Source organism: Anabrus simplex, chromosome X, assembly GCF_040414725.1.
Source record: "Anabrus simplex isolate iqAnaSimp1 chromosome X, ASM4041472v1, whole genome shotgun sequence".
In the NCBI taxonomy this organism is placed as follows: domain Eukaryota; kingdom Metazoa; phylum Arthropoda; class Insecta; order Orthoptera; family Tettigoniidae; genus Anabrus; species Anabrus simplex.
The window spans coordinates 211,602,006-211,628,400 of NC_090279.1; the positions used below are offsets into that span (position 1 = coordinate 211,602,006).

At 40.7% G+C, this 26,395-nt stretch overlaps 2 protein-coding genes across 3 annotated transcripts in view; one reads left to right on the forward strand and one right to left on the reverse strand.

Moving 5' to 3' along the window:
• galene overlaps positions 1-26,395 on the reverse strand; it is a 161,481-nt gene that overhangs the window by 22,538 nt on the left and 112,548 nt on the right. Inside the window, exon 3 of the mRNA XM_067159180.2 lies at positions 654-885. Coding sequence (XP_067015281.2) covers positions 654-885 — 232 coding nt within the window. The remainder of the gene's footprint in view (positions 1-653; positions 886-26,395) is intronic.
• The window catches only part of LOC136885898 (superoxide dismutase [Cu-Zn]), a 43,304-nt gene continuing 25,516 nt past the window's right edge, over positions 8,608-26,395 (forward strand). For both annotated transcript variants that reach the window (XR_011019032.1, XM_067158588.2), the window contains exon 1: positions 8,608-8,686. Coding sequence is in view for 1 of the 2 variants with exons in the window: in XM_067158588.2 (XP_067014689.1) it covers positions 8,673-8,686 (14 nt within the window). In the remaining variant the exon portion in view is untranslated. The remainder of the gene's footprint in view (positions 8,687-26,395) is intronic.

Here is a 26,395-nt window from a genome sequence, read left to right on the forward strand (position 1 = left end):
ATATAAAATTACGATTTTTATTTTTTATTTTACTCTTTCTTGTAAAGATTAAATTAGATTAGATGTGAAATAATGTTGTTTTCTCATTGTAAATATAATATTAGAATAGTTCAGATATTAGGTTATTAGACTAGTTTAGATACGAAATTATGTTCTCTATCTACTTGTTTCTTGTAAGGATTACGTATGTAATATTATTAATATTATTTCTTTCTCAACGTAAATATAATATTAGAATAGTTTTAATATTAGGTTATTAGATTGATTGAAACATTAAAGAAAACACATGTAAACATTTGCCAATGTAATTGGGATTAGAAATCCTGTAGTGCGCAGTAAATAAATTAAATAAATAAATAAATAAATAAATAAATAAATAAATAAATAAATTACTCTGTAACGAGTCACCGGAGACCACGGGTCCCTTAAACCCCTGAACAACCTCGAAAAATTTGTCGGTGGGGTTCGGCTTCACCTCGTATACAACAGCTGCTTTGTAATGATAATTCTACCTGAGTTTGTCATTTAGGTGACGAGGCTTAAGGGGGAAGAAATAGTTAGTTTGACCCAGATAATCGATCAAACATAACAACTGCAGTCATCCGAAGAGCTAGGTTCGACTCTTGGCTTGTTTCTAGTGAAAGTGGCGTTACCCAGACTGTGAGCGGATAGTTCCTCTCATGCTTCTGCTCCTCCTGAAGTGCGACCTCTTTGGCCTGCGTGTACACGCGTAACAGCAGACGCGCCAGTACAGGAAGCGGAACGAGTGGGCCATGATGTCCCCGATGTTGGAGAGGCACAGCAACATGAGGGGAATCCCCAGGATGGCGTAGAAGATGGTGACGACCTTCCCGGACTGCGTCTTGGGGGCGATGTGCCCATAACCTGGAACAGAGAACATTTCACGATAAATATGCAAATCACATCCAAGAAGACAGACGAGTTTAGCATGCATATGAGTTGCACGGGGGTTCTATCTGGAATTAACATAAGCAATTTAGTGTTCACCGTAAGCAGGCAACGTCGTATGGAAGGAATAACGACACCATTTTGGTGGACGGAAAGACTTGTTTTTAGACCCAAAGAGGAAGAGGCTTTAAACAAAGCAATGGCGAATAATTTTAACGGGAAAATATTAATTAATATTCTGAACACTGCGCCAGGAAGATTTATTTATTTATTTATTTATTTATTTATTTATTTATTTATTTATTTATTTATTTATTTATTTATTTATTTATTTATTTATTTATGATCTTTAAGGCGTTGAAGTCAAAACGGTCTGACACCGAGGTTAACCGGTTCGAGTTCCGTTGGTCGAAAAATAAAATTTCGCCATCAGAATGTTGGCCGGCAGGGTAGGGAAGGTGATGGTGTACAATTTCTAATCACTAATTGCGTGCCAAAAGCGTGGATTAAATTCCAAACCTATCCGCAGTGCTCATATGGCGCGAGGGCAGATGACGTTGTTGATGGTGATTCGTCCGTCGGATGGCGACGTTAAGCCTTGAGCAGACCCCTTGGTGCTATTCAACAGGAGTAGGCTATGAGCCGGCACCACGTTTCACACTCTCCCTTCCTTCTATCACATATCACGTCATTCATTTCTTCTCATTAACTCCTCTGATGAGGCTGACGTCAGGAAGGGCATCCGGACATAAAAACCCGCTACGACAGATTCCTATCACCTCATAACCGACCCCGTAGGGAAACGGGACAAGGGATGGTCAAACATTTATTTATTTATTTATTTATTTATTTATTTATTTATTTATTTATTTATTTATTTATTTATTTATTTATTTATTTATTTATTTATTCATTTATTTATTTATTTCGGTTCAAGGTATTTACAGGGTTTAGACAAGGCTGTTATCTCTCACCTTTGTTGTTCATAGTTTAGATTAATCATCTACTGAAAGGTATTAAATGGCAGGGAGGGATTCAGTTACGGCTAGTCCAGACCAAAGTTAATAAACAATGTTAAGAAAACAAAGTTAAGAAACAATATTAATGAAAATATTTCTCAACATAGTTAATACATTTTTGTTAGCAAACTTCTTGAACATGATGTCCACACCAGAAAAGCTGTTTGTGAGGTTACGGTGCACAGGGCCAGGAAGAAGAAAATAGACGCAAAGTTTGGCAAAGAGAAATATTGGAAAGGCGTTTAGAATTAAGTTTGGAGAGGGCACTTATGTCAGAAATTTTAATTCATGATGCAGCAGGCTTTCAAAATTTGAATGAGAATTCCCCCACATGACTTTCACTTCTTGTTGACAGTAAATTGCTCCTGAAATTGCAAGAAATGATACAGATTATGGCTATTTGTTTTATAAATATAACTTTCGATTCCTAACGACTGGTGACTCGAACATTTCACTTACATATTTGTTTAGAATATTAAAACACGCAATTGTGCCTGAGGTGTTTGAAACTTTATTCAACAATCTCAAGGAATTTGTAAAGGTAAAGGTACGATATAAAATAATCTTCATTTAATCTAGTTAGGATAGTATTATTTTGATGAAATACAAGTGATTCTGAATGGTTAGGTTATTCAGTGAGGAGCGAAGCTGGAAATGAAACTACATTTGAACAAAGCTAAAAGGACATCATACAGAATTTAAAAAACTGTATATCAGAACTTTCGCTTGTGATTTTATAGTACATTTTTAGAAGAAATAAGAATAAGAAAGTTAAATAAATTAAAAGAAATAAAAATAAGAATGCACTGTATTCCGCACTACAAATTTATGTGCTCTAATTGCTCATTTCGCATGTGCGAACCAAAAATGTTAACGAAAACACGAAAAGTTACTGAGAAGTTCCATTTAGGGCCGGTATTATAATGAGGGTTTAAACTGAAGATTGAGTTAAACTGTAACTTGAGTTTAAACCCATGTTGAGTCTTATAATGGCCTGCCTAAGTTAAACTGAGATGAAGAAGGAAATATACGATCTTGGTAGCAGTGACTTGCGAGAAAAGATGACTATCGATGTTTTGTTACTTATTGTAGGTGAAATGGTGGATAAAAGCAATGAACGTTGTCCTAATTTTACTTGTAAGGAAATAGAATTGCTTATCGTACAATTAGTACAGAAATATTTATATAGTCCGTGAAACAGTGGCCTTATGAATTCCTCCGATATCTCCCATTTTAATAAACATAATATGGGAGGCATAAAACCGCAATGCTAGTAGTAGCTGACTGAGGGGTTCTACAGCATGATTTCTGAAATAGAAGGAAGTTACTTTATTTTCTAAAATTTACACTTTTGACATTCAAACAGTTCAAAAAGTCATTTTTACATTCTTACCTTTTCGTTGCATGTTTTATTCTAGCACCAGTTTGCTGAAATAGGGTTATGACAGTCTGTTTTGTAAGCCTGAACCTATTGAAAAACTATTTTTCATTCCATATATGAAAGTGACGTCACCTTGCTGGGAAAACTCGTAGTGCCCGAGGTCGTTCAATAATTTGAATCACTTCGTCATCGCTTAGTATTTCTTCAAACACCTCAAAAAATATCTTCGAGATCCATTCGTTCTGCCATGTTATGTATTCTTAAACTTCAGCTTAAACGGTAGATGAGTGGCAGTAAAATTAATCTCTAGTTAAACTTAAGAGTAAGTTTTATAATGCACGACTAACAGATAAACCGAAGTTTAAACTGAACCAACAGTTTAAACCTATATTATAATACCGGCCCTTAAAAAGTTAAAGATATTTTGTTTATCAACATGCTCGAAAAGTTAACGAACAAGCTATTTTGTTTACGTCAAAAATGTTCATGAAGAGTGTTGGTTACCAGTGTTTATTAACAAAGTTAACGAAATCATCTTGGGATAGACGCACCTTTAGGTGGAAATGTAGTAAGCAGTCTGGCCTATGCTTTCGACTTGGTTTTAATAGCAGATTGTGCCGAAAGCCTGCAGTCTAATATCTTTGAACTCTAAAATCGGTGCAATGAGTGTGGTATGAAAATTAGCCTTTTGAAGAATAAATTGATGTTAGTAGGTAAGAAATCCAAGAGAAGTGAATGTGAGATTGGCGATACAAAGCTGGAACACGTACATAATTTCAAGTATTCAGGATGTGTGTTCTCCCAGGATGGTAATATAGTAAGTGAGATTGAATCCAGGAGCAGTAAAGCTAACGCAGTGAGCTCGCAGTTGCGATCAACAGTACTCTGTAAGAAGGAAGTCAGCTCCCGGGCATCGGCCTGTTTTCAGACCAACTGTGCTTTACTGGAGCGAAAGCTGGGTGGACTCAGGATATCTCATTCATAAGTTAGAAGTAAGAGGCAAGAAACTATCAGAATTATTGTTGATATAAACATGTAGGAACAATGGCAGGAGGTTACTCGGAATGAGGAGATAAAGGCTAGGAATGGACTCGAAGGATGAAGCTGTACGCATAAACCGGCTTCGGAGGTGGGGCCATGTGATGCGAATGGAGGAGGATATGTTGCCTACGTGTTCCGTGTAGCGAAGAAATGTACATGTATCTCTTTATACTGTGAATGGTGAGCGAAACGAGATACCATCACCTCAGCCTCACAGACAGGTTTCAACTTCTTTCTCTTGCGCGTTTCCGCGGAATCCTAATCAAACCTTTCTTTCTTTCCCATTATAAAATGTGTCATTTTGTTAAAAGACCACGATGTATTCACAACGACAGCTAACCTCGAACTGAACGCGCGAGTCAACAGAGCGCCATCTTATAACAGAGTACGCGTGTGACGTCACATATTTAGCACAAATGTTGTCATGTTCTGAAGCGCTATTTCACGAAAACTACGTTTCATATATACCGTATATATATATATATATATGTAATAGGTAGCCTCCCCTTTTATCTGTGAATTGAGACATTAAACATAATCGTAAATTAAATGCTCGCGGTGATATACACGTTCTTACCCAAACACTAAAAGCGTCATAACATTTTTTATTTCGAGGAACGTAAAGACTCATCTTCAGTTGTCAGCACTGGATGTGAGAGTCTGTGATGTATCTGGCAGCACCTCTCGCATTTGCTCTGACGTGACACGACTTGAGAACACCTGAACACCGTTCGTTATCTACTCTCTGTGCATTCAGGAGAAATTCAGGCGCGACTTCTTTGAACGCTAGACAACCTCGGTACACTACAAGTGAAGGGCAGAATACCGTTAGCCTGCATGCTTTAATCCACTGACATTGATGTGATGACTAGGGAAATAAGTAGGTTTTCATCAAGGGATTACCGTTGTATTCATTATCTGTGGCCCAGAGGTAAAAGGCTCTATGTCACAAATATTCAGTGATAGAGGAGAGCTAAAGGAATGTTTTTTTTTTTTTTTTTTTTTTCAGACTTTATTTACTTGCTCCTTTTGATATAAACATGTCTTATGGCTCGAAATCAGTGATATGAAATGTGTGACGCGATGTTACCTAGCAATCTTGCAGGCTGTGATATGAAGAACTGAAATGAAATGGCGTACGGCTTTTAGTGCCAGGAAATCCCAGGACGGGTTCGGCTCGCTAGGTGCAGGGCTTTTGAGTTGACACCCGTAGGCGACCTGCGCGTGCTGATGAGGATGAGATGATGATGAAGACAACACATACAACCAGCCCCCGTGCCAGGGAAATTAACCAATGATGGTTAAAACTCCCGACCCTGCCGGGAATCGAACCCGAGACCCCTGTGACCAAAGGCCAGCACGCTAACCATTTAGCCATGGAGCCGGACATATGAACTACTGATGGATGGCCATGAGTGAGAGACATATTATCAAAGAGGGAGGTTAGAGTACAGATGGTCGATGTGCTCTTGCAGGCTGTGATGTGAACTACTGATGGATGGCCATGACTGAGAGACGTATCAAGGAGGGGCGTTACAGTACACATGGTCGATGTGACCGTGTAACCTAAGGGTAGAACCGCATCTGAGTTTGACTGTATTATATGATATCCTGAAAGGATACTGATGGTGGTGATTATTATTTTAAGAGGTAAACTTAGTACAACAAGGCAATCATCATGTATTAACACTAATTGGAGCGAAAAAATGGAAGGGATCCGAAAAATGAACCTACCGGCCAAAGAAAGACAAGGGCCACGAAGGGCGTGAAAATGAAAGACTCCCTAGGCCTCAGGAACTAATACAGTCCGGTCGAAAGAGAACAAGACCTGACCAAGATGGCTCGGTAATGCCAAAAAGAAGTGTGTTGCTATTCTTATTTATTTTATTTTTGTTATTTTAATTTGTTTTATTTTCATTATTTTCATCATAACTGTTAAATAGTAACGCTTCCTAACAAAATTTCAATTGCGCAAAGTTATCAAGACAAAAAGGGAACTTTTATTTTTTTAATGTGTATATTTTTACCAAGACATTGTTTGCTAATTTTGTAATATCATCAATATTATTATTGGTGCTGTATTCTATATGTGGTTTGTAATATCATCAATATTATTATTGGTGCTGTGTTCTATATGTGGTTTGTAATATCATCAATATTATTATTGGTGCTGTATTCTATATGTGTACCAAAGTGCCGAAGGATTAGGCACACGAACTATTCATTGTTTTTACCCAAGAACATGTCGTTACTGGTAATCAATTATTGTCATAGCAATGTAAGAACGTTCAAGAACCAACAAGAACCAGCAAGATAGAGGGAGTGAAAAGGACTTATTATAGAACAGGATGCATGTGTTATGTAAAACTACCAACTGTAAAACTTGCAAACGTGTATTTTTATAAATAAAATGTAGTTAAAAAAAGGAAAGGTAGGACAGCAAAGATGAAAGTGAGGATCCTGACACAACTAATCGGAAGCGATGCCACGGTGAGCTAGGGGGGAATATTGTAGTTCGAAGTTGGTCCCTCTTCTACGACAGGCAGGTGGATACCGCGTATGCATTTTTCCACCGCCCCCACAGGGGAAGGGAGATGAGATTATTCCATTCTTCCATTCTATGATAGGCCGGGCTGAGTGGCTCAGACGGTTAAGGCGCTGGCCTTCTGACCCCAACTTGGAGGGTTCGATCCTGGCTCAGTCCGGTGGTATTTGAAGGTGCTCAAATACGTCAGCCTCGTGTCGGTAGATTTGCTGGCACGTAAAAGAACTCCTGTGGGACTAAATTCCGGCACCTCGGCGTCTCCGAAAACCGTAAAAGAGTAGTTAGTGTGACGTAAAACAAATAACATTATTATTATTATCATTCTATGATATCCCTTAGAATAGCAGCCTGCTGAGCTGAGTGGCTCAGACGGTTAAGGCGCTGGCCTTCTAACCCCAACTTGGCAGGTTCGATCCTGGCTCAGTCCGGTGGTATTTGAAGGTGCTCAAATACGACAGCCCCGTGTCGGTAGATTTACTGGCACGTAAAAGAACTCCTGCGGGACTAAATTCCGGCACCTCAGCGTCTCCGAAGACCATAAAAAGTAGTTAGTGGGACGTAAAGCAAATAACATTATAATAGCAGCCACACGGTTCGGGTAGCACAAGTGTGAGCTCGCGAAAGGAGGACGGTGGGTTCGAATTCAACTGCTGGTGGGCCTGAACGTGGCTTTCCGTGGATTCCCGTTTTCATCTTTATTATTTTTATTATTATTTACAATAATCCGTTTACTCTCCAGGGTTGGCTTTTCCCTCGGACTCAGGGAGCGATCCCACCTCTATCGCCTCAAGGACGGTGTCCTGGAGCGTGAGACATTTGGTCGGGGATAAAACTGGGGAGGAGGACCCCTACCTCTCCCAGGCGGCCTTACCTGCTATGCTGAACAAGGGTCTCGTGGGACAGGGGAAGACTGGAAGGGACAGGCAAAGAATAGGGAAGTTATGTTTGGTACAATCCCGGCATTTGCCTGGAGAACAAGTGGGAATTCACGGAAAACAACTTCGAGGATGGCTAAGGTGGGAATCGAACCCTCCTCTACTCAGGTCTACTCAGTTGACCTTCCGAGGCTGAGTGGACCCCATTGCAGTCCTCGTACCATGTTTAAAATTTCGTGGCAGAGCCGGAAATCGAACCCGGGCCTCCGGGGCTGGCAGCTAATAACACTAACCACTACACCACAGAGGCGGACGTCCCATTTTCTTACCAGACTATATCTTAATTAAAACCAAATCAAACCCCACGGCGAAAAAGCCCCGAAAACCTGCAGATTACGAGGTGTCGTGTGGTCAGCATAACGGATCCTCTCGGCCGTTATTCTTGGCTTTCTAGACCGGAATCGCTATCTCACCATCAGATAGCTCCTCAGTTGTAATCACGCAGGTTGAGTGGAACTTGAAGCAGCCCGAAGATGCACGTAAATATCCCTAACCTGGCCGAGAATCGAACCAAAAAGAGAAAAAATCCAAGTGTATTGTCTTGTTTTATGGAGGCGGACTTTTTCTAGTGGTTATCATCACTGTACACCTGAAAATAAAGATAAATATTCCATTTTGCAGGCACAGACTCGTGTGTAATAGTGCAATTTTTCAGGTTTTCCTTCATGAGAATGACAAAACTCGGCGAGTTTGTAATGAATGTCCGTTGGGCATTTTACCAGCAATCAGGTGACCTTTCCTCAGGCGTGCATGATACTTTCTATCGCGGTCCAGCCAGCGAGCGAGACTCGAGCAGTTGCCGACAGCACTTCAACCTCGCCAGTCAGTACCTTCTTGTCAACATGCGCTTCGTAAGGTGAGTACAAGAATTCTACCTTTCTAAACCAGTCTGGTAACTGATGATACTTGACAAGCGTCTTAGTATTCTATCTCCCAATCAAAGCAAGAGACGGCAGCATTTCAATTGATTTCTGGCTTCTATAACGAAGAGTATGTCCAAACCAGGGGCGTAGCCAGGTGGGGAGGAGGTTCCCCCCATGGAATTTTTTTTACAAACGAACATGAACTAAAATAAAAATAGGGGATTTTTTTTTTTTTTGCTTTACGTCGCACTGACTCAGATAGGTCTTATGGCGACGATGGGATAGGAAAGGCCTAGGAGATGGAAGGAAGCGGCCGTGGCCTTAATTATGGTACAGCCCCGGCATTTGCCTGGTGTGAAAATGGGAAACCACGGAAAACCATCTTCAAGGGTGCCGACAGTGGGACTCGAATCCACTATCTCCCGATTACTGGATACTGGCCGCACTTAAGCGACTGCAGCTATCGAGCTCGGTAGGGGAAATTGTAAGATGAAGGTCTATAATAGCTGAATTGCTTCATTTCTTTTGTCATTTTACTTCGTTTGTGTTTTCTCGCCATTAGTTTTAATTTAGATTTTAGAAAAATGCTTTGATATTTTATGTTAATATTATAGGTGGTTAGATTAGATAAAACTGTAGAATATAGTTTAGATACAAGTGCCGCCTGGTTTATATGACGTAGTTGCCACTGTCATTGGACACTAAGTCCTGTAGTGTGCAATAAATTAAATAAACCAGTGAAAGTCGACTCAGTGGGTTGGCTCTTTTGAACATTCACAGAGACATACTAACAGATCTCTTGAATCTATTTTCCGTAACTGTCAACTTTCATTCGGGAGACACTGGGTTCGAACCTACTGTTGACAGTTCTGAAGATAGTTTTCCGTGGTTTCCCATTTTCACAGCGGGCAAATACTGGGGCTGTACCTTAATTAAGACCAAGGCCGTTTCCTTCCCGCTCCTAGCATTTTCCTATCCCATCGTCGCCATAAGAACTGTCTGTGTCAATGGGACGTAAAACAAATTGTAAATAATAATAATAATAATAATAATAATAATAATAATAATAATAATAATAATAATAATAATAATAATAATAATAATAATAATAATCCGACTCATTGGCTGAATGGTCAACATTGAGGCATTCGGTTCAGAGGGTCCCGGGTTCTATTCTCGGGTTCGATTCCCGGCCGGGTCGGGGATTTTAATCGTGTTTGATTAATTCTTCTGGCTCGGGGACTGGGTGTTTGTGTTTGTTCCAACACTTTCCTCTTCATATTCAGACAACACGCTGCACTTCCAATCACCACGGAAACACGCAATAGTGATTACATCCTCCAATATAAGGTTGGTGTCAGGAAGGGCATCCGGCCATAAAACAGGGTCAAATCCACATATGGGACACAGTTCGCACCCACCTCCTCATAGGTGTGGGAAAAGTGGTATAATAATAATTATTATTATTAATTATTAATTTATTATTATTATTATTATTATTATTATTATTATTATTATTATTATTATTATTATTATTATTATTATTATTATTATTATTATTATTATTAAGGCAAGAAGTATACTCTAAGATAGAGAAGATCACGGGCACAATGCGTAAAGGCAGAGTTCGCTTCTACGGTCCTATAAGACGGATGATCGACTCTCGATGGACGAAATGTATCTTCAGTATAGGCCTATTTGACTTAAAACAAAAACAAAATGGCATTGCCATGGTACGTTAATGTCAAGAAAGATCTTAAAGAACTGGACATACAAGCAGAAGATGCACAAGACCGAAATCTTTTCAGAGCAGCCATCAAGACTTTTAGGACTTTCCGGGACGAAAAACGGGACCTGGTGCTAAATGGACAGAAGAACGTCGTGCTAAACACAGTGAGCTAATGAAGACGATGTGGATCAAGCGAAAAATTAACAAATTCCAGATTGTAAAGTGAGGCTTATCGTGGTCTCTAGTTGCCCGATTAGCGAAGTTGAATGAATGGATGAATGAATAATCTATTTTTTAAGAAGCCTCGAAAGTTGGATTTTAGATTGTAATCTGAACATACCATTCGCCGTAAAACTATACACCTTGGTCATATTTTTCTTGTTCTGTATTTTAAAGTAAAATTTCGTAGTGTACTGCAATCTGAATATCAACATAATTCACTTGTATGCATGTGCACACCACACAATCACAAGCCCCCTTCCCAATACCGATCGATCCTGGCTACACTACTGGTCCAAACTGATTCCATGACATGGAGCCACTAAATTTCCTCGCCTTTTTCTTTAGGATTAGGTTTCCCTGCATGCTGCAGGTACGGTTAAAATGTGTAGCTTTCCAATGATAACAATTCCTCGAGGTGTCCCCGTTTTCCTCGCGATGGTGCAACTCTTTTCAGGCACACCCCGCTATGGAGGTGAGTCGCGTGCACCTTTCTTTTTAACCGCATTCTTAAATCTCTGGCAGTATCGGGAATCAAACCCAGGTCTCCAAAGACGGCACTTACTATTACGCTATGGAGGCTGACATTTCTAGTAATCATCACTATGAAAATACAAACCTGAAAATGAAGATCAACATTAACAATTCAAATGGCACAAACTTGTAGCACATTTCCTGTGAAACTTGTAGAGTGTAACAGTGCAATTTATCAGGTTTCAATTTCTTATTTTATGAAGTTCTCTTTAACACGGTTATAATGGGAAATGTCATTTTAATTATTTTAACATTTTAAAAAACTTCTCCACTTGGAGGTTGCCTAAGATAAAGAAAAGGTTAAAATAATTTTGTTAAAAAATAAATTAAAAATCCAATATCTCAGTACGGTGAAAGAAGTGATGTCTGAAGATCAGAAGGGAAGTCCCGAGTGCTTTCAGGTCCCGGTCGATGAACTCCTTAGAGGTCTTCATCAGTTCTGTCGTCTTTTTAGAAACTGTCCATCTCGAACCGATCATGAGGCTGCAATATTGACATTATGTTTAAAAATTCGTATTCTTTACTAATTTCCTACTTCAGCGAAAATAAACTCCATATAGAAAAATCAAATAAATATGCAATGTTATTCGACGGATAATTCGGACCCAAAGTTTTCCAGTCAATTTTTGTATACTTATTTTTGAAAACAAAAACATTTGGTGATTGTGGTGATTATATCACATCCAAGCAGAGATCGCAAATCAATTCCAATAGCATTTGGTGTAAAGCTATACTCAATTAAAGTCCAGTTTATAAATCAATCAATCAATCAATCAATCAATCAATCAATCTAGTTGCTTTACGTCGCACCGACAGGATAGGTCTTATGGCGACGATGGGACAAGGAAGGGCTAGGAGTGGGAAGGAAGCGGCCGTGGCCTTAATTAAGGTACAGCCCCAGCATTTGCCTGGTGTGAAAATGGGAAACCACGGAAAACCATTTTCAGGGCTGCCGACAGTGGGGTTCGAACCTACTATCTCCCGAATACTGGATACTGGCCGCACTTAGGCGACTGCAAAATCAATCAATCAATCAATCAATCAATCAATCAATCAATCAATCAATCAATCAAACATCTGCATTTCCCTACCGTTGTTTACCTCACATTTACATTTATTTGTAACTAGCAAATGTACCCGCGCTTCGATACGGTATTCTGCATTGTATACGGATTTCTCCGTAAATTACTGTAAAGGCAGTAAGATTATATTCAATTGCATGTCTCTTAGCGCAATCCGAGAAACAAAGAGGGAGGACGTCATGCGTTGTTTCCGATGTAAGGTAGGCATTGGGGGAAGTTTTGTTGACAATGGCAGGCCACATTTCCTACTACCAATCACAATCGAGCTCCGTAGTTTCTACTATAACGGCAGGCTCACTTGGCAACTGCCATTCACAGTAGAGATGGAGAGTTTTCATTATAAAGAGAGGCCCCTTTTCCTAATGCCAGTAGAAATCGAGCTGGAGAGATTCGATTACAATCGAGAAATGCAGTGCTATCTAACATATCAACAATCGACACACGACAATAAGTATTAGGACCAAAGTTGTAGATCTCCCCAAATTGAACAGCGATTGTGCTATCCATTTTGTAATACGACTTACCGTTTAGCCACCAACTACCCCTCTACATCGTCATTAACATGCATCCATATTTCGATATTTTCCGGGCCCAAAAGTTATACATTTGAAGAGCTTAGAAACTTTCCTCAAAGATAAGTGTGTCCAGGTTTTGGGATTAGCACTCGCATACATACGGAGGCTGAGAGGAAGGAGAAGGTACAAAACGATAGGTGACATCAATCAAAGAAGGAGGAATTTACAAGAATCTGAAGAGGATGGCAGAAGACCGTAGAACATTGAGAGCTCCCGTGTGAAAACCTGTAACGCCAGGCTCAGCAATGGTCAAGTGGTCGCTACTTATTATTCAGAAAATTGTTAGAACGGGTTCAGGCACTGGTGCTGCTGACTTCAATACCCCGCGGAGCTGCTGGCTGTATTTCATTATATTAAATACGAGTAGCAACACGGGCACGTGACTGTCTCTGTAGCCAGTACAGGTATTGTAAAGGACAAGGGGAACCTGTCCTCAGAATGTAAGGTCAAGAGTTCGACAAACTGTCGTAGGCGGGCGGCTCTGGCAGGGTTTGTTTATCCTTGTTCTCGGGTCTGCATCCGTGTATCTGCTTGAAACCTGCAGCTCTCGCTGTGTTGTTAATAATAATAATAATAATAATAATAATAATAATAATAATAATAATAATAATAATAATAATAATAATAACTCGACACAGCCATCTGTTGGCTACGAAAACACAGCTGGAGGTGGAGAGAATCCTTCTCATCCTGAAATTCACTCTGACCCAGATATCTTCCTATGTAATTTTCGGCCCTTTTTAAGTCGTGATGCACTTCTTAAACCCAGCAAAGTTGTGACTTCCATCTTGTCTTGCAGGATGGGAATTTTGTTCTCCAGACTGTTGCACCTCATTCTTTTGATATGTAGCTTGCTTTAGCCTTATAATTCTCTTTAAGAATTTCCTTTCCTTCTCTGTCTCCGAATTTTGTATTACTGTATTATCATATAAAACTCTCTTCTTTCTTTTTAATTTGTTTACCCTTCAAATCCCTCGGACGCAGCGAGGGATCCCACCTCTACCGCCTCAAGCGCAGTGTCCTGGAGCGCGAGACTTTGGCTTGGGGATACAACTGGAAAGGAGGACCAATACCTCGCCTAGATGGCCTCAGCTGCTATGCTGAATAGGGGCCTTGTGGAGGGATGGGCGGCCGTGGACATAAGTTAGGTACCGGCATTTGCCTGCAGGAGAATTGGAAAACCACGGAAACCATTTCGAGGATGACTGAGGTGGAAATCGAACCCTCTCTCTTCAGTTGACCTCTCGAGGCTGAGTGGATCTCGTTCCAGCCCTCGTACCACTTTTCTAATTTCGTGGCAGAGCCGGGAATCGTACCCGATCCTCCGGGGGAGGCAGCTAATCACGCTAACCACTACACCACCGAGGCGGACATCATACAAAACTACAAGTTTTATTTTTGTTATTATTTATTCATTTACTAAGAAAATGGCCATACATTTCACCACGCTTACCTCGTGATTGATGGCTATTTGCAACTTCTGTTGTGTTCTTGAGACTCTTCCGTGTATCTTGCCAAGGACAAGGTTAAAGAAGTCAAGACGTTATATAAAGTCATGGCCCCCAAGAACCTCGTTCATCCAAGACGAATTGCAGTAACCTAAGCCGTAACGGGAATACCATCATGGCGGACATCGTGGTCCTATAAGTTTAATACGATAGCATCATTTCAATAGATGTACTTTTTATTAAGACGCATCGACCAAACTTAACAAATATTTTGAGAATCATAAAGTTTATCGCTAAATCAGCTGAAGATGCCCTCGACAGAAGGAAGTGGTGAACTGTGACGAGACTAGCGGATCCTGGACCACTAGGAAATAAGTGTGTGTGTGTGTCTTGGGGGGTGGGGGGATATTTCCGACTTGCCTCTCGGAAGGAAATCTGTACAGTCAATAATCCAAGAAAACTGGACGTGTATGAGATGCTTAATACACTGTAATACATCGTAGATGAAATTGTTGCGAAAGATTGCATCTACGTTGTGGGTCAAAACTATTATTAGAAAGTAGACGTATTAAAAGAGGATAGTGTTGTGAGAGGTCAACTTCTACTGATCTTAATGAAGAAGGAATGTCTCCTCTAGACGGTACAGCTCTCTCTTTGCAATTAACATACACACGCAATAGTTGCCTCCAGCGCTTTGAATGCTGACACTGTAATATCCTTGACCTAAGTCGGGTCCACCCTGAACCACTGTACGTAATACTAAACATGTCGTCACACTCAGTCATCAGTCAGTCATTTATGATCTGCATTTAGGGTGGTCGCCCAGGTGGCAGATTCCCTATAAATTGTTTAACTAGCCTTTTCTTAAATATTTTCAATGAACTTGGAAACTATCGAATATTTCCCTTGATCAATTATTCCAATCCCTTGCTCCAGGTCCTGTAAATGAATATTTGCCCGGATTTGTCCTCTTGAATTCCAACTTTATCTTCATATTATGATCTTTCCTACTTTTAAAAGCTCCGCTCAAGCTAACGACATTAGTAGATGAATGGTGTTTTTAAAAGTAGGAAAAATCACAATGTGAAGATAAAGTTGGAATTCAAGAGGATAAATTGGGGAAAATATCCGTTTATAGGGAAGGGAGTTAGGGATTGGAATCATTTACCAAGGGAGATGTTAAATACATTTCCAGATTATTTGCAATTATTTAAGAAAAGGTTAGGAAAACAACTGAAAGGGAATCCGCCACCTGGGCGACTGCCCTAAATGCAGATGAGTGGTGATTGATAATTCATTCCACATCCACTGAGAGCTCAAAACAGCATCTCGTCTCCTTACTCCCAAGTCTTTCCAGCCCAAAGTTTTCAACGCTTTCGTAACGCTACTCCTTTGTCGGGAATAACCCAGAAGAAATCGTGCTGCTTTCCTTTGGATTGTTCTAGTTGTCGTATCAAGTAGTCCTGGTGAGGATCCCATACCCTGGAGCCATACTCTAACTGAAATCTTGCTGTCTCTTTTACATTCTTACCAGAACCCCATAAATACCCTCATGACTATGTGCAAACCTTCGTAGCAACCTCGTTAATGCCAATGAAGACTTTCCCTCTCGCTGAAACTTACAACCTGACCTTCATCTCGTCCATCCTACAACATTGTCTAGGTCCCCCTGAAGCCGCTCATAATCCTGTAACTTATTTACTACTCGATACAGTAGAACATCATCGGCAAATAGCCTTATCTGTGATTCCACTTCTTTACTCATATCATTTACGTAAATAAGAATACATAAAGGTTCAATAATACTGGCCTATGGGACCCCCCTTTTAATCAATACAGGATCAGATACTGCTTCACCTACTCTAATTGTCTCAGTTCTATTTTTCTAGAATTTTGGTCACCTATTCAACCGCTCTTTTGTCTAGTCCTATAGCCCTCATTTTAATCAGTAGTCTACCATGATCTACCCTATTAAAATCCTTGGATAGTTCATTAGCGATACAGTCCATTTGACCTCCTGAATCCAAGATATCTGCTATATCTGGAATCCTACAAGTTGAGCCTCACTTGAATAACCTTTCCTAAACTTAAACCGCCTTCTATCAAACTAGTTATTAATTTCACAAACGTGTCCAATATAATCAGAAAGAATGCTTTCCCAGCATTTACAAACAACACATGTTAAACGAAAAATTGCATCTAGTTTATTATTCAAAAATATGATTAGGAAGTAGGCATATAAAAGGGGATAACGTTGTAAGATGTTCGAAAGATTTCCAAATTCTTCACGCCATGCATCCAGTAACGTTCATTTGTTGTGGATAATCTGTGCCCCCATTTTTAGTCCCAACCAATAATGAAAACTTCGTTTCAAAATATCTGTCCATATATATACAAATAAATAAAATTGAAGTGTCTGTTTTTAATGTCAAAATAACAGCATTTTACTAAATTTATATTAAAGTATATACGGCACTTATAACAAAAAACATTTTTTACAATTTTGTCTGTCTGTGTGTGTGTCTCTGTCTGTCTGTTTGTTTGTTTGTTTGTTTGTTCCGGCTAATCTCCGAAACGGTTGGACCGATTTTGACGGGACTTCCGCTGACAGATAGCTGATGGTATAAGGAGTAACTTAGGCTACTTTTACATTTTCAAAACAATTATAGGCAGGGGGGGGGGGCGACGGGGAAAGAGATACAAAAAATAATTTAGGCGAAATATCGCATTTGTCTTACAGTGACGAAACAAAGCTCATTTTAAGCCCCTTGACGCAAAGAACAAAACTCGATAAGCCCTACGGGCCCGAAAATTATGTTTTAAGGTCCTAAAACCAACCGTTATGGTGATATTGGCACCACACTACCCCAGCCGTAACCATGGCAACGTCAGCTCAAGGATTCTACTGTCGCAAAATTTGCCACCCAAAGTTGGTACACATTTGTAATAGTTACGAAATGTCGGATCAAACAAGTACATTCAATAATATCTATGTATATTTGTGGTACTATCTAGCGGCAGTATACTTACACTATAATTCCAAATATGACAAATAATTTCTACGTACTTAAGTACACCAGTGGCATAAATATCTAATGAAGTCACTCACACCGATAGTAATGAGTAATTAAGCCAGTTTCTGATGAACCGTACGAAGAACGGGTGCAGTTTTTAATACACATATTTATTTATCAAAATATGACCACTTCCAGATATTTTTATGTTACATCTTCAAAGAAATGTTGTAATTTCGGTACGGACAGGATTATCTTTTCTATGCTCATTTTAGTTGGTATCTAATTGCATTCAAATGTTAGAAATACTTAGGAAATAATACAAACTAGTTTCACCGAGTATTCTTGACAAGGACTTAACTGTCTGTGTTTTAATTCCTCTCTGTTGATAATTTAGAGTCTGTAATATGTTCTAATTTCCCGTTGCACTTTCTAAATTTCTGCAATGAAACAAACCGAAAACACCAACAATAAAAATACTACTTATTACAAGCACTTAGATAATGTCCATACACTTCGTTTACTCGGGGAGCAACTAGTTTTCATCTTTTTCACACCAGGCAAATGCTGGGGCTGTACCTTAATTAAGGCCACGGCCGCTTCCTTCCAACTCCTAGGCCTTTCCTATCCCATCGTCGCCATAAGACCTATCTGTCTCGGTGCGACGTAAAGCAACTAGCAAAAAAAAAAGTTTTCATCTTGCTTTCTTCAGCACTGTAAAGCTCCTTCTCCATCTGTCCATCCGCATTCCCTATTAAATGGATAGTGTGTCCAATTATCCAGAGTGTAGAATTGTTATTATGCCGGCCCCGTGGTGTAGGGGTAGCGTGCCTGCCTCTTACCCGGAGGCTCCGGGTTCGATTCCCGGCCAGGTCAGGGATTTTTACCTGGACCTGTGGGCTGGTTTGAGGTCCACTCAGCGTACGTGATTAGAATTGAGGAGCTATCTGACGGTGAGATGGCAGCCCCGGTCTAGAAAGCCAAGAATAACGGCCGAGAGGATTCGTCTTGCTGACCACACGACACCTCGTCTGAGCAGTGGTCGCTTGGTTGGCCAAGGCTCTTCAAGGGCTGTAGTGCCATGGGGTTTGGTTTAGTTTGGTTTGGTTTGGTTTGGACTTTTCCTATTTGTGAAACTCACAACCTGACTTTTAACCCCGTTTAGCAACATACCATTGCCTGCTGTCCATCTCACAACATTATGGAGGTCACGTTGCAGTTGCTCACAATCTTGTAACTTATTTCTTACTCTATCAGGTGGATTGCGCAAGTGTTTCAACCAAGCAGATGAGAAGCTTCTTTGTTTCATTTCTATGTTTCTTCCACGACTCAAGAATGATGACGTTTACCAACCCAAGCCCACCAGCTGTTAGCTGAAGATACAAGATATTTCCATGCCAAATGTGCTATGAATCAGCATACATATGATCTGTCTAGCAAACGTTGCAGGCAATGGTAGTACTTGTGCAACATTGTGATAGAAAGTATGTGTGAACATCAACACAACAGTCTCACAGCACAGCTTGGCAATCACATTTGGCAAAATTTACTTACGACTAGTCTAATACTACAGTTCTATGATCTACTCTCCAAATTTCTGCTCCATACAATAACATTGATATGTTTTTGGGCTGAGGATCTACAGTATGTAGAAGAGATAAGGCGCGTAACCTACTAGGTGTCCCGCCCCTCTCCATCAGGGAGGGGAATGAAATGAAAGCTTGTAAAAAGCTATGTGGAATTGGCGTCATCGATTTAGCGTGGAGAGAAAACAGAGTGTGGTAACCAGCCCTCGTCATCTTTTTCCTCACCTTATTACACTGCTTCTTCTTCTTCTTCTTCTTCTTCTTCTTCTTCTTGTTTTCGAATTTGGCCGCCTATGGACCGCATTAAACCTAAGACTTTATATTCTTCTTCTTCTCCTAGAACCTCTCCATTCTTTCATTTCTAATGTTCCTTTATTTTTCAGATATGTCCAATTTGGGAATGTTTTGATGCTGTCCACTCGGCTTCTAAATTCTTCTCTGTTGTGAATCATATCCGTTGTAACTCCACTTTCTATTGCATCTCTTTTTTTACCTCTTCGACCCATTTCGTCGAAGCTTTCAGTCTAGTGATGTACTTGAATATTTTCTTAGTTAACCGTTTCTCATCCATTCTTCCTAGATGCCCATAGAATTTTAGCCTTCGCTTACGCATGGTGACAGTGATTTTTTTCGGTGTATTTGTAAAGATCATCAGTTTTTCTATTCCTCCACTTCCCATCAGCATTTTTCTGTGGTCCTAAAATTTTCCTTAAGATTCTCCTCTCCTTTTATTTTTTACTAGCTGATGTACCCGTGCTTCGCTACGGGAATCTCAGAAAGACTACTTTGTGGTTTTCCTAACCTGAAATCAACATAGGTCATTACAAAAACGTAAGTATGAATGTAGCGATTAAAAGCAATGCTATCATATAAAATACTCGATCAAATGGAAAGCCGCACGTTTTAACACTTTTAACGAACAGTGCTGCGGTTAGATTGCGGTGCCAATCTAATAGTTGAAAGTTCCAGAGCTGGGATGACCAGGCCTCAGATTGCCATGAACACTCATCTGCCATTATTCCGCTAAATATGCACACTGTTCATTCCAATCAGTACCTCAGAGTAGGGATTGAATAGACCGAATGCTATGATGATCCAGTGTGTTACGTACCAGTAGTATCAGAAAATTTATAAACCAGGGGAATGGCATGCTAAAGAGGAAAGTTATCTAACTTCCCAGCTACTTCCCATCAATATTCAGGCACGCTGTTACAGTATGTACGACTGGGCGAGTTGACCGTGTGGTTAGCGGTGCGCAGCTGTGAGCTTGCATCCGATAGTGGATTCGAACCCCATTGTCGGCAGCGCTGAAGATGGTATTCCGTAGTTTCCCACTTTCACATGAGTCAAATGCTGGGCCTGTACCTTAATTGAGGTCTAAGGCACTCCTAGCCCTTTCCTATCCCATCGTCGCCATAAAACCTATCTATGTCGGTGCAACGTAAATCAAATAAAAAAATACCCTGTACGCAGCAGTAATCCTATCTACCGGAGATGAGGGGCAACAGAAGACACAAAGCACATCACGACAAACAATGGTCAATGTAATGTTATTGTTGATCAGTGTTATGAGCTTTCTATATTGTAGGCCTACACATTTAGTTTTCTTTCGACTCTGTTTGTAAAATGTTTTATACCGTAAACTGTAGTTTCTTATTCTCCGACTTTACATACCGATTTTCATTAAATACTGTTTACCCATTTTCTCGTTACTCGGTGCTGATATGGACTTATTAACAAAAATCCAAATTCATGAATATCTTTGTGATCATAGCCAGTACGGCAACAATGTATAAGACATGAATAATAGGAAATTTAATGCTATATAAACTTAGTTATGTAGCATTCATCGATTACACCACTAATAAGAAATATTTGAGAATTACATTTTAGGCCTTCCCCTAAATTACCATTCCACTCAGTGTGAATAAAATAATGTACAGCCTAGACTATAGCGACTTATTTCCTGACTTTGCATACCGATTTTCATCAAGATAGGACTACTAATAACAACAATATTTGAGAATTAAATTTTAGGCCTTCCCCTAAACTACCATTTTTTTCAGCGTGAATATAATTATTTACAGCCTAGATTGTAGCAATTTATTCCCCAACTTTGCATACCCATATTCTTTAAAATACGACCACTAATAACATAAATAGGTGAGAATTCAATTTTAGGCCTTCCCCTAAACTACCATTTCACTCAGCGTGAGTAAAATGATTCATAGCGTAGATTGTAGAGGCTCATCCCCCGACTACACATACCGATTTTCATTAGACCACTAATAACATATCCCCCTGTGGGTGGGGGCGGTAGAATAACACCCACGGTATCCTCTGCCTGTCGTAAGAGGCGACTAAAAGGGGCCCCAGGGGCTCTGAACTTTGGAGCGTGGGTTGGCGACCACGGGGCCCTTAGCTGAGTCCCGGCATTGCTTCCACTTACTTGTGCCAGGCTCCTCACTTTAATCTATCCTATCCGACCTCTCTTGGTCAACTCTTGTTCTTTTCCGACCCCGACGCTATTAGGTTTGCGAGGGCTAGGGAGTCTTTCATTTTCATGCCCTTCGTGGCCCTTGTCTTCCTTTGGCCGATATCTTCATTTTTCGAAGTGTCGGACCCCTTCCATTTTTCACTCTGATTAGTGTTATATAGAGGATGGTTGCCTAGTTGTACTTCCTCTTAAAACAATAATCACCACCACCACCACTAATAACATAAATAGTTGAGAATTCAATTTTAGGCCTTCCCCTAAACTACCACTTCACTCAGCGCGAGTAAAATGATTTATAGCCTAGATTGTAGAGGCTCATGCCCCGACTTCACATACCGATTTTCATTAAATTCTCTTCAACCGTTTTCTCGTGATGCGTGTACAGACAGACAGACAGACAGACAGACAGACAGACAGACAGACAGACAGACAGACAGACAGACAGACAGACAGACAGACAGACAGACAGACAGACAGACAGAAATTACGGAAAAGTAAAAAGAGCATTTTCTTGTTACTATGGATATGACGGATACAGAAATACCATTATTTTCAAATTCTGAGCAATGTACAGACAAAACTCTTATTTTATATATATAGATTTTTTCAAGTTCTTGAAGCTCACCCTTTTTATTCATTGTCAGGCTCTCTGAAGCGTAGAGACCCTCTCGCTTTACCATTGTGTTGTAGTGTCTAAGTTTCGCCTTGTAAGATATTGCTCTTTTGTTGTATCTGTTCTGGGTTAATCTGTAAACTAATTCTAGTTTTCTAATTCTTACCCTATTCGCCTCTTTATCCATCCGTTAGGTTCTATCCATGAACTCTACCTTCTATACACAGTAGGTACAAATGGCGCTGTGTTTTAAACGAGTTTCCACTGTCTTTTACTGGCGTTTCGTCTGGGTCACAGCAAAGGCCCTTACACATGATAATGTCACCGAAGGCAGCACAATTCTTCTCTTAATAGGTATCTTGCGAATATTTGTGGCCATAAGACTATGTGCTAAATGAGCGGCCATTTTGTTGAACATAAATCGTGATGCTACGCATTTCTTCCCTATGGGTGGAGTGAACCACCTGCATGTCGTAAGAGGGGAAAAACGAGAGAATCTGTACTCGCTGTCTCGTCTTCTGAGTCCAAAAAGATAGCCATGACTATGCTTTTCAGTGTACGAAGAAATTTACAAATTAACTTTTTCTAAACTTTATATTCGATGTTTGGCATCATTCTGTCCAGTATTTTTATAGTAGCTCTAAAGCACTTACTCCGTTCATATTTGCCCTCTTTATCTTTGTGCCCATTTGTCATTGCTGATTATAAACGTCCCAAAACTAAAGAAGTAGGTAGATAGTTTTTGGCCCCTTAAAGCCTGAGGTTATTAGATAAAGGGGCAGAAGGCACAGAAAAATCAGAACTTCAAAGCTTGCTCTATCGAGGTCGGAATAGGGAGATTGGACAGCCAAGATTAATGAGAAATTTCTGGCACCAGTAGGTGGAAGAAATGCCAGACGGAGTTAGAATCGCTAGAACGCCACACACGTTGTTTAAGGGATGTTGGAATTTCCTACTTCACACGTGTAAAACCTGACAAATCTATTGTTGTGAATAAAACACTGATTAATCTGTTACGATCCAACCAGTACCCACACCATTCTTCTTCTTCCACCGCTTCTCCCGCACCTGTGGGGTCGCGGGTACGAACTGTGTCACACAAGTGGATTTTCCCCTGTTTTATGGCCGGAAGCTCTTCCTGACGCCAATCTTTCGTGGAGGGATGTAATCACTACTACTTGTTTCTGTGGTGGTCGGTATTATGGTGTGTTGTCTGAATATGAAGAGGACAGTGCTGGGACAAACATAAACATCCAGTCCCCGAGCCAGAAGAATTAATCAGACGCAATTAAAATCCACGACCCGGCCGGGAATCAAACCCGGTACCCTTTGAACCGACGGCCTCAACGCTGACCATTCAGCCAAGGAGTCAGACAGTACCCACAAAATTGTACTTGACAATTAATGAGAACACTTCGCTAATTAGAGACCATGTACAAAAATATCTTGTCCCCGCAGCGGATCTCCGGCTGACTGGTGTTTACTTGGAAAGGGCGATCCTTCCGTAATCTTGATTGAGAGGTCTCCCCTTTCGCTTCACTTTTCACGCGCCAGTCATTTCACACAGCAGCTCCATGCAGACATGTTCGAACAACGAACTTCGGTTATCACAACGCACGACTCTGTATACTTAGTTCGACTCCAGACAAGGCCAATAATTCACACAATGAATTCACGTGACCGCTCCACACTGTCTCCCGAATGCGAGCCGACAGCTACGTCACTCAAGCCACTTAGCCAATTCGCTCGGTGAAGTTTAATTAACCAAATGTGTCAGCAGAGATAATTAATTTGCACTCCGACACCGAACGGTCTGGAGTGTTGAATCGAATTGTTTTCGAGCTTCAGAAATCCTACTATCTCTGCCGAATTTGAACCTACGAGTTCCGGATTCGGACACCGTCACTCAGACGGTTGAGACGCTGGCCTTGTGACCCCAACTTGGCAGGTTCGATCCTGGGTCAGTCCAGTGATATTTGAAGGTGCTCAAATACGTCAGCCTCGTGTCGGTAGATTCACTGGTACCTCAAAGAAACCCTGCGGGACAAAATTCCGGCACCTCGGCGTCTCCGAAAACCATACAAGTAATTAGTGAGACGTAAAGTAAATAACACTTATTATTATTATTCACTCTACCACCGATTCCCGCTAAACTGAATGATCAATATTATCATAGCTGACTCGGTTGATCATAGAGAGAATATCCACGGAGGCTCTGTCTAAGCGGGCTACAATAGTTATACATTATTATTAATATTATTATTACCATATATATATTGAAAGAGTTTTCTAAAACAGCTTTGGCAAATCCGTCCATCCGTTCTACTGGAGGGATTTGCATCATTTCTGTTTTATTGTCGCCGGGCTGAGTGGCTCAGACGGTTGAGGCGCTGGCCTTCTGACCCCAACTTGGCAGGTTCGATCCTGGCTCAGTCCGGTGGTATTTGAAGGTGCTCAAATACGACAGCCTCGTGTCGGTAGATTTACTGGCACGTAAAAGAACTCCTGCGGGACTAAATTCCGGCACCTCGGCGTCTCCGAAAACTATAAAAGAGTAGTTAGTGGGACGTAAAGCAAATAGCATTATTAGTATTATTTTGTTTCATTATCTCCGGAATTATCTGCCGGTGAATCATGAGACATGGATAGGTCTCTAAATTCAGCCAACTTTGAGTAATCATACAATCAAACCATTAAATGATCACTGCAATAATTGCAGGCGAAGTTTACCCTAACCCGCAATACATTCTCTACTTTGCAGGTTGCTAAGCGACTAACACTCTCATTAATATTCTGATATATGTGATTTTCATGCTTTGTAATGTCATTGCATGCAGCCATGTTTGATTACTACCTGTCAAGCCAGAGAGTATACACTTGCTCTGATGATGGAAGAATACTATTCTCTGCTAAATACTCTTTGATTCTCTGACCTTCCCCAGCTTCTGAATATACTCAACAGATGGCAGAACGTTCCTAATAACTTGCATGCTGCTAAGAGGAAACAGTCTACGTTCGTACAGACGGGAAGGTATCAAGTCGTCTAGCCTTCTGTATGACCATTAATAAAGCGTAGGAACAAGCTCTTGAAAAAGTGGGTGACTGCCTATCCAAATTCAGTCACGGCCAATTGTATGTTGCGCTATCTCGGGCAAGACCGTTTGAAAATGTTACGATCCAGATACGGCCGAATGGTCGAAGCACAGGGAATATTGTATGGAAAGAAGTGTTATAAACTACATTACGAATGAATCAGTTATTATGTACCGGTAAAGTAAACTCGTGTCCTCATCCCGAGGTGGTGCAGCTCTTTTCAGGCACACCCCCATTGGAGGTGAGCTGCGTGTACCATTTGAACCACATACCAGCCCTCCTGCTATTCTTAAATTTCTGGCAGTACCGGGAATCGAACCCGGGCCCCCGAGGACGGCAGCTAATAACACTAACCGTTACGCTACGGAGTCGATAATTATGTACTGGTATTAAATGTTCATGGCCGCCTCTGTGGTGTAGTGGTTAGCGTGATTAGCTGCCACCCCCGGAGGTCCGGGTTCGATTCCCGGCTCTGCCACGAAATTTGAAAAGTGGTACGAGGGCTGGAACGGGGTCCACTCAGCCTCGGAAGGTCAACTGAGTAGAGGTGGGTTCGATTCCCACCTCAGCCATCCTGGAAGTGGTTTTCCGTGGTTTCCCACTTCTCCTCCAGGCGAATGCCGGGATGGTACCCAACTTAAGGCCACGGCCGCTTCCTTCCCTCTTCCTTGCCAATCCCTTCCAATCTCCCCATCCCTCCACAAGGCCCCCGTTCAGCATAGTAGGTGAGGCCGCCTGGGCGAGGTACTGGTCATACTCCCCAGTTGTATCCCCCGACCAAGAGTCTGAAGCTCCAGGACACTGCCCTTGAGGCGGTAGAGGTGGGATCCCTCGCTAAGTCCGGGGGAAAAACCGAACCTGGAGGGTAAACAGATGATGATGATGATTATGATGATGATGATGATGATGATGATGATTATTATTATTATTATTATTATTATTATTATTATTATTATTATTATTATTATTATTATTGTACCGGGCGGTACACCTCCACGCCGCGAATTCTAATATTGCGCCAGTTGAAACCTCTCTACAGGAGAAAGCCTGAACTTTAACAAAATGTATTAAATCAAAGATTTCTTGGAAGATGTCACTACCGTACATTTTGAAGTGTTCTGAACTATGTCTATTTCGATTTGTGTTTGTTTGCTATGTAGCAAGAAGTGTGGACATTCTCTTCTAGATGTCACTACTAAAAAAAACTATAACTGTGCACCCTGGTGCGAAGTGAACGAACTGTTTTTGAAGGAATTTTGGTATCTATAAGTTTGTTCTTTGTTAAACTTCTTTCTTTCATTTTTTGGGTTGG